Source organism: Hirsutella rhossiliensis (assembly GCF_020360975.1).
Source record: "Hirsutella rhossiliensis strain HR02 chromosome Unknown scaffold00009, whole genome shotgun sequence".
NCBI lineage: Eukaryota > Fungi > Ascomycota > Sordariomycetes > Hypocreales > Ophiocordycipitaceae > Hirsutella > Hirsutella rhossiliensis.
Window position 1 is genome coordinate 116,140 of NW_025408675.1, and position 8,791 is coordinate 124,930.

Below are 8,791 nucleotides of genomic sequence, written 5' to 3' on the forward strand. Positions count from 1 at the left end.
CGCTAGGGGGTGCCGCAGGTGCCGGTCACGGGGACGGGTCTAGACGGGGCCGCCAATGCGGAGGCTTCTGGTTCCGTCGTTTGGCTCGATGGATGCGGATTCCGCCTTTTGTCAACGAGGGAGGCCTGCCGGGAGGTCAAGCAAGCGAGTGAGCGAGTGCGTGGGTGAACGATTGTGAAAGGCCCAGGAGGGAGACGAAACGAAGGTTTAAGAAGACGTGAAGCTGGTGTGCTTGAGTGTGTTGTTGGCGTGTCGGAGGGAGAGACTGAGGTTATTGGCAGGATTCCAGAAGCAATCATGGCGTGCCTATATATTGAATGAACGGGGTTTATTAACTTGACTGCCTGGGCAGGCAGGCAGGCAGGCAGGCAGGCAGGCAGACACGGCGATGCTAAAGGGAAAGTGCCTGGGCACAGCCTGTAACAGCCCAAACAGGGCACCCATGGATCTCATGTTCTTTTCTTTCCTTGTTTGCCTCCAGACGCTGTTTTCTCCGATGCGTCACGATGCCGACTCGCCGCAATGCTAGTCATGCGGCCCGTTTCGGATCTCGGCCACAGGCAAGTGCTAAGACTAGGGGGCTATTAGTTAGAGAGTCATCTCTTTGGCCGACGAACCGCCATCGCCCGGGGATCCACGAATACATAAGTTATTCCACAATCCAGTCATCATCCCTGGATGCGGGGCGACGGATGGTCCCTTTCCGCCCTCCATAACTCGCCCATACTCACCCGACTACTGTACAGTCCTGCTGCTGCGTCTGCTGCTGCTGCTGGCCAACGCTCGCTGTTTCACCCAATTTTTTTTTCCTCGCGACTAATTATTAGTGGCCCGCCGCATTCTCCCGCCCGCCATCCATCCTCATGGTCGCGACGAAACGAGCCGAGGCCCGCCCTCTTCACCACCACCCAAGAACTGAAACTCGAGTCCTCCCCCTGGCCCCTTTTTTCATCTCAGACCGCTGTCACCCACCTATTTATTCCACGATTCGAGCTCGCCCACGACTAGCCGACAGTGCCCCGTCTGCGTCATGCCCTCATCTTGCAGTCGTTCTTGAGTAATTCTGCACTGCGCTGTCGAGTAATGCGGCCAAGAGGCAGCCTCTTGCCCTGAAGCCAATGCGTAGCGCGTCTGTCGTCTCATCTGCTCGATACGTCTATTCAATCTTCGCCTTGCATTATCCTCGTTTCCGTGCCCAAGCTCCCCGCCGCCGGTGCTCCCTTTCCTTTGCCGGCTGTGTCACACTTCTATGGCCATATACACTAGATAGATAATCACGGTCCGGAACACCACGCTAGCCTCCGCCGTCATTAATTTCAATCCACACTTTATCCCTCGTCCACCCTTCAGTCCTCGTCTCCGTATCTGGGCGACCCCCTCTCGGGCCTGCGAAGCGTCACGCTGCGCCTAATGCTCTCCATCCACACAGAATCGTCCAGCATGTCCCGGGCCTGCGATGGGCTCACCAGACTGTCTCGTCCCGTTCCCTGTCCCTGCTGCCGCCCTTCCGGTTCGTACAGTTCGAAGCTGAAGCCTGATGTTGCGCCTTGATGCGGCATCGTCGGCGGCGGCGATCGAGGTCGGCTCAGCGGGTGCTGGTGTTCCGAGCCTTCATTCGCTGCCCCCGCTGCGCTGCCGGGCCTTGTCTCATGCCCGGCGCCTTCGCCGACGCTCAAGTGCGTCCACCGCACCGCAGATCCTTCTTCTGGCTTGAATGGGTTTCTGCCATCGTCGTCATTGTCATCGGCGTCCACCAAGATGTCCGGAATGGTCAGTTCTGGTGCTCCAGACATTCGCGATGCGTATTTGCGTTCCATGTGCTTCCTAAACTTCCTGGTCCAATATCTGCGTTGCCTTGGTTAGCATTGCCCTATTCGCCCCAGCCAGGCCTGAAGCAAGCCACTCACAGCGTGTCGAAGAAACCCTGAACCACTTTGCGCCGTATCTCCTCGTCTACGCGCTGTAGCCTGGCTCGTCGCCGCAAAAACTCTTCCAACCTGCAAGGAAAGTCAGTTTCTGGCATGCGCTCTCCACCCCATCAGACAATGGAACCGCATCATTTGGTCCCCATGGGAGGAAGAAGGAGTCGACGCTGTTTGAACATACTTGAGGCTTTTGCTGTCATTGATGATGTTGTAGTGGGCGACTATCATTAGGACGTCTGAAAAAGCAATGCCCTTGTCTGGGTCGGCGGATGCCAAGACTTCTCCGAAAAAAATCTTGAATCGTCGGCGCCGTTCCCGAATCTTGTCCACGTCTAGCAAGGCTAGCCGTTTGTTCAGCCTGTCAATGTCAATCTCGCTGTACGCGCTCGTTGTTGCCATCGACATGTGCCGCGCAGCTTGGGCATCCTCCCGCACGTCGTCGAGAATCTGCCGCACCGAATCCTCGGGCTGATAGATTCGCATCTGGAAGACGCCAGACAGTTCCCCCAGCAGACGTGGGAATGCTTCCTTGGTGATGAAGCCAGTCCCGGCGGGGTCGACGCTTCGCCAGGCTTCCTTAAACCGCCGTATCTCGTCTCTGTCGACAACGGCCACGCCGCTAGAGCGTTGGTAGACGTAGCTGAAACTCTCGTAGATGAGAGAGACGAAGAGGTTCACGAAAATGTACATGCTCACAATGTTCCACGACACGAAGAGACCCCTCGCCCAGGCCTTGCTGCCGCAATCGCTGTCGGAAAACCTGCTTTGCTCGACACATAGCGGAGGCTCGATCTCGGCGTAGTCTTCCATGATCTTGTTCCAGCCTTCTCCGAGGCTCATTCGGAAAAGCAGAATGAGCGCTTTCGGAACACTTCGGAAGTTGATGTTGCTAGTTTCCTCTCCCCCAAAGCGCGTCAGGCTGAAGGCCTGAGTCATGGCAATGGCAAAGACGAGAAAGAAGACCAGCCATGTGGCCAACAGATTGCCAATCGTCGTCAGACTTGCTGCGGCTGTCTTGAAGAGCTGATCCAGCGCGTCATTGCGCGGAATCAGCAAAAGGACGATGGCGACAAGAAAGAACTTGTGCAGCTGTACGTAAGTTTCTGTTTTGGTGTCGGCAATCAAGAGCGTCATGGTTGCCACGAAGGCGCCTGACACTGCGATCAGGGAGTATAGGTCCCAGGAGCTTCGTCGAAAGCGAGCCCACCCCAGGCCGATGATTCGAAGGGTAATGTTGCTCAAGTAGATGAGCATAAACAGCAGGAACACAAACACGCGTGTTCCTATCCACCATAATGGCTCCGACCTGAACTCGGCCACCAGAAGGAGCAGATGCAAAACAAGCACGACGGTAATGGCCTGGTACCACTTGCCTCGCTTCTCTATGGCCCTCTTGTGGCACCATTTCTTCCACGCCCTCTCCGAATCACCGTATGAGCTTTTGGACGGCGAAATGTGCCGTAGCAACTTGCGCAGCTCGAGCCAGGACCGCTGTTCAGAGGTGAGAAAGGCGACGCCCGTCTGCTCCGTGTAGTTTCTCATGAAAACCGAGATGAATAGAGTCAGGACAAAGACAGTCGCCATGAGATTGAAAACAACAAAGAAGAGGGCATTGCCCTGAGCGACGAGGCTTTGGGGTTGCATTCCTCGTCCCACAATGCCCTGTGCGGCGAAAGACACGTCCGTCCAGCCCTCTTGGCTCACGATTTGGAAGAGCGTGAAGAGCGAAGATCCGAAGTCGTCAAAATCGAAATAGGGATTTGACGCAACCCGAGGCGCCAGCATCGGCCACTCGCTCTTGAAGGGGGTGCTGCTGTACTCGCCGAAGCAACCATCGAGGGTAGAGATGCCGTCAGAATCGTTGCATATCACCATCAACCCGTTGAATAGATTCAGCCCGTAAACGGCGAAAGGTATCAGGAGAGAGAGTGATATGAATGCCGCCTGCTCCGATCATTAGCGACCCGAGACCCATGACCGCAGAGGGTGGTTGGTAGAGAACTTACACCCAGGAGCTTCCACCACCCAACGATAATGAGTGAATGGAATGTGTCCCTGGCGCTGTCACTGACGTTCAGCAAGCGAAGGGCTCGTAGGGCCTTGAATGCCCCAACGGCCCGGGATATGGCGCCGTCGTTGATAAGCAGGGTCACCACGTTGATCCATAGGGTCACCAAGACAACACCGTCTATGATGCCCCACGAGCTTCGCAGATAAGCGTTGGGTGTCCAGATGAACCCATCCGCGATGACTTTGATGCTGGCCTCAACTGTGAAGACTAGGGCAAAGGCCAAGTCGGTCCACACGAACCAGTTCCAAACGACGTCTGGGTGTTTCTCCCGATATTCCTTCTGGTAGAGGGGGGTTGTGACACACGCCAGGACCACCATCGCCACCACCACGGCATAGGTGAAGACGGAGACGGCATACCAGGCAATCTTATTGGGTTCAACCCCGTCGAATCTCTCCATGCCCCTTGCGGGCCCCACTAGCCTTTGGCAAAGATGCCGAAGGGAGCTCTTGGGTCGGAATATGTATAGCGAGTCATTGTATCTTGGATGGCGGGCAAGATACTCTCGCTGAGCTTTGCGCCGAGCCGATGTTGCCGAGACAGCTTGACGCGCCATTTGGCGTGGGTCGAGGGTGTCATTGGGGCCGTCGAATCGGATGTTGGAATAGAACGGATTCGGTTCTTTTTCACTCAAATGCCGCACAAGCCTTCCCCAAAGCTCGGAGAGAAGTCCCGGCTTAACATTGGTCCCCAAGATACTTGTCGCGCTCCTTTGCGGGACGGGACCCCTGCCCCCGTGCTCTTGGAGGGGATCTGTTGGGTCATCGTTCAGGAAATCGCGTACGACGGCGTCCTTTAGAAGCATTTCCATCATAGCAGGCCCATAGTCTAGAGGATCTTTGCGTCGGCGTGACCGCCCAAAGCTGAAAATGGTGGAAAGGGCTATGTTGCTGGATGCGTGGCCCAGTTCTTTTCTTTGCAGGAAAGCTTTGACCTGCTCTAAGCGCTTCTCGTCCTCGGAAACGTCAAAATTCTCCTGAATGACAGCAATAAACATGTTGACCAAGATAAAGAATGAAAGAATGAACCAGCCGATGAAGAATACCGCGCCGATCCAAGCGGTTTTGCGATCTGTTGTGTAGGAGGTGACAGAGTACAAAATCTCGGTCCAGTTTTCGCTAGAAAGGATCTGGTACATTCCGAGAAAAGAGTTGAATATCGTGGAGAAGGAGATGCGATTCAACTCGTTTTGGTCATTGTAGAGAGGTATCTCGCCCCTGAACAGTTGCGCAGCAAAGATGGCCACCAGGAAGGTCATCAAGAAGACGAAGAGCATCAGGTTTGCAATACCAGCGGCGTTTCCCAGCACCAAGAAGATGAGCCCCCGCGTCACTGGGATAGCTAGCACGATCCTGTACACGCGCAGAATCTGGAACACGCTGAGCCATTGATAAGCTCGGGAGTGGCGAATCGGTGGTATCACAATGATGGTGGTTATAACCGCCAAGCCGAGGTCAAACAGGTTGCGCCAGCTGAGATGGAATCTCCGCCAGTAAGCCGCAAATCGAATGACAATCTCAACGTCCAGAATAATGGTGACGATCACCTCGGCCAGATTGATGAACGTCTCTCGGGATTGTGACATCCTAGAGCTTCGGAAACACTGGCAGAGGAGCCCAAAGGCGATCACAATGATCCAGGTTATGTAGGTCTTGTCGTACACTCTCTGCAGCGCCGAGGGCCTTCGTGACCTAGCTTCGGGGGCGCTCTGTGCTACAGGCTCAGGATCCACTGTGAAGGCGCTCGACTTGCTCTCCTCGCGGATGACCTGAAAAGATGATGTGATGACAGCGATCAAGAGGTTCGTCAACCAGAGCATCATGATCATGATGCCAGCACCGAAGAATAGCGCGGCCTGCAAAAAGTCTGATCCCATGGTGTAGTACATCAAGTCGGAGAATGTGTTTGCGCTCATTATGACAAAGACAAGCTCCAGGGACTGGAAAATGTTGTCGAAGTTGAGGGTTCCGTTGAAGGGACTCTCTTGCTGGAGACAGATAGAGCCTCGAGGACAGATGAATCCTTTCCCGTTGGCAGTGCCGGTGACCAGGTCATCCAGGGACTCGGAGGTGCGGAACTTCACCCAAGGCATGATGTTTCCGGTTGCATTGTCCCTGTATCCTCCGCAGAACTGCATGTCGTTGGTGAACGAGGCTTGTAGATTCTTGGGTTCCAGAGGATCCAGCCAAACGCACTGCCGGCTGAGACTCGACTTGAAGCTCTGTACACCTATAATGGCGAAGAGCAGCCAAAAGAAGCTGACAAGAAACGCAACGCGGACCAGCAGGGGTGCGGCCTTTTTCAAGCTTCTCAAAATGATCTGTCAAACGTCAGTTGACCTTGCCGCCAGCGGGCACACCAGTCTCTTCTGCTTACCGCCGTTCCGTGGGTAAGGGCCAATAGTCTCAGGATACGCAGGCAGCTGAGCATCTTGAAGACATAGAGGTGATAGCGATACTCGATTCCAGCGATGCCCAACGTGAAGGATATCCAGTACGAGACGACCGCTACGAAGTCCAGGCGATTGAAGGAGTGGCGCAAAAAGGCACGGCGGGCAAGTTGCAGCCTCTGCTGCTCCTCGAGCGTTTCGGGTAATGCCTGCTGGCCCTGCATGATAGTCGTGAATGAGCGAGTAAAGGCAGACGGCTGAGGCTCCGCTTGGGGATTGCCCTTGGCCGAATTTTGCCGCTCTGGTTGGAACACGGCGCGGTATTGTTCTGTAATGGCAGCTCTCAGTCCCATCTTTCTGTCAATGGTGCTGTACTCTGCGGCGTTCAGGATGAAGCCTGACACGATGGTGCGAGCAACCAGCTCCAACGTAAAGACAATGAACAGCCCTAGCATAGCCCAGTCAATCGGTCGCTTGCCCCACGTTACCGGGCGACCGTTGCCGTCGGCGAAGACGTCGGGTGCCGATTCCACGGCAAGCAATACGGTTTGTAGTACAATGAGCAGCAGAATGACGGGTTCTGTATACGGGTGCACCAGCAGACCGCAAAGCCATAACCTGACACGGCTTCTGGGAGAAAATAGGCCTAGCGTATGACCCCGGAGTGGGTTGGGGGAAGGTCCGCGAAGAAGCGAGGTCCGAGTGACATGGTCGACACCGACAGTCTTCTCAGTCGGTGCCTTTTGTTGCTTCGTATGTTGCGGATAGGGTGAATCGAAGAGCAATGAGCCTGTAGGACTTCGATCGCGGTCGTATCTGGCACCCTGAGGTGAGCAGGAACGGTGACGCGAAGCCCGTCGATCTGCTACCTCGCTCTCTCCGCTGATGTTTACCACGCGCTGAGACATGGCCCTCACAATGGATCCAGCGCGCTGCAGCGCTCCCGCATTCGAGGGCGAGCGGGAAATCAGATGGCCGTCGCGGCCGAGGGGCAAGCCGTAGTGCGCAGAACCAAGGTTAGGGTCCAGAGACAGCCCGAGTCCCTTTGTGTCTCCATCTCTTGTCGAGTTGTTCCCCAGGTTTAATATGGCGTGGAAGCCGTCGTGCGGTTTCAAGCCATGGCTGCCGAAGGCGAGGGAGCCAGAGATGGGCTGGACTCCGGCGGTGAGGGGGACCCTATCGGAGTCGGGGTAGTCTTGATTCGGAGGTTCATCGGCGTAGGGTGATGCAGCGTCCGAGGGACCGACAGAGGCGAATTCGAAGTGACGGTCCTCGGCTGCAGGCTGCCAGAGTTCGGGCGGCAGGGCTGATTGCAAGGCCGTCGGGTCTATTGGTGACTCGGGCCCGGCGGCTTGATCGGAGCCGCTGTATGACGAGTGCCAGTGAGTCGAGATGCCGGGTGGGCTGTTCGTCATCCGAGCGGCACTATTCGGTCCTTCGGCTTGATACGCATTATGGCCCAGCGGTGAGAGCAGGTCTCGCAGGGGAATTGACAGCCGGCGCCGAACATGGCTGCCGTCAGGATGATCTGAAGACATGGGACAGCGCGGTGGATGACGCTTGTTGCGAGACGGACAACTTGCAGGCGACGAAGAGGCCCGGCCTCATTTCACTATCGAGGCTGCAGGTGGACGAACATGCCAATGGGTGTTGGCATCGTCGTCGGAGCAGCTGCTGGGCGAGGCAAGGCGTGGGGGTTGGGTTGTGCTGTCCTTGTTTCAAGTGCGTTTTGGTCTAGAATCGACTTGTTGATGAGGCCGCCCGGCAGCAAACGGAGTTGAGAGTGCCAGGCGGGCGGATTGACGGATCAAGTGCCCTGCCAGGTAGATATATGTACCATTCTCCTGCAGGACTTTCAGTCTGCAGATAGGTACTTGAAAGTAGGAATTTGATCCGACCGGTGCGGAGAACTCCGAAGGTCAGAGAAGGTACCCAAGCCTACAGACACTAGCATCTACCTCTACCCGTGGCCTGAAACGCTTGGTGAGACGCGACGGCAGCTGGATAAGCGCATGTACTCCGAATATAACGTAATCCACCAGGGGTCCGCCACCCCCCAAGGTCCGCCACGTAGCTTACGATTCTTAAGATAACTTTAACTTATAATAATAAAGCTAAAGGAGGTCTAATTTAATTTATTTAAGCTAGAATATATATATTATATCTTACTAATTAAGACGTGCTACTTTAAGTATATCTTCTTTAAGATTTTAGCTATAACGCTACCGGTAACGCTTAGTAGCCTAATCTATATCTACCTTAGCTTTTATAATATCTAGGAGTATTGCTATTTATATATATATATATCTCTATTCGTATAAACGCCTTATTTTTAAGATACGTACTAACGCTAGCCCGCCCCGCCTATTTATACCGCGCCTGTATAGCAGGTAGCGGTACCGCCTA

General features: G+C 54.9%; 1 protein-coding gene across 1 annotated transcript; it reads right to left on the reverse strand.

The window, feature by feature from the left end:
- Positions 1–1,346: 1,346 nt before the first annotated feature.
- On the reverse strand, positions 1,347–7,800 carry HRG_07811 (ion transport protein; the record flags this gene model as incomplete). The annotated part of the gene is made up of 6 exons (XM_044866282.1): positions 1,347–1,845; positions 1,908–1,997; positions 2,107–3,869; positions 3,932–6,316; positions 6,373–7,580; positions 7,629–7,800. 6 exons carry the CDS (start codon positions 7,798–7,800, stop codon positions 1,347–1,349), a joined length of 6,117 nt encoding a protein of 2,038 aa, XP_044718171.1.
- Between the last annotated feature and the right edge of the window lie 991 nt (positions 7,801–8,791).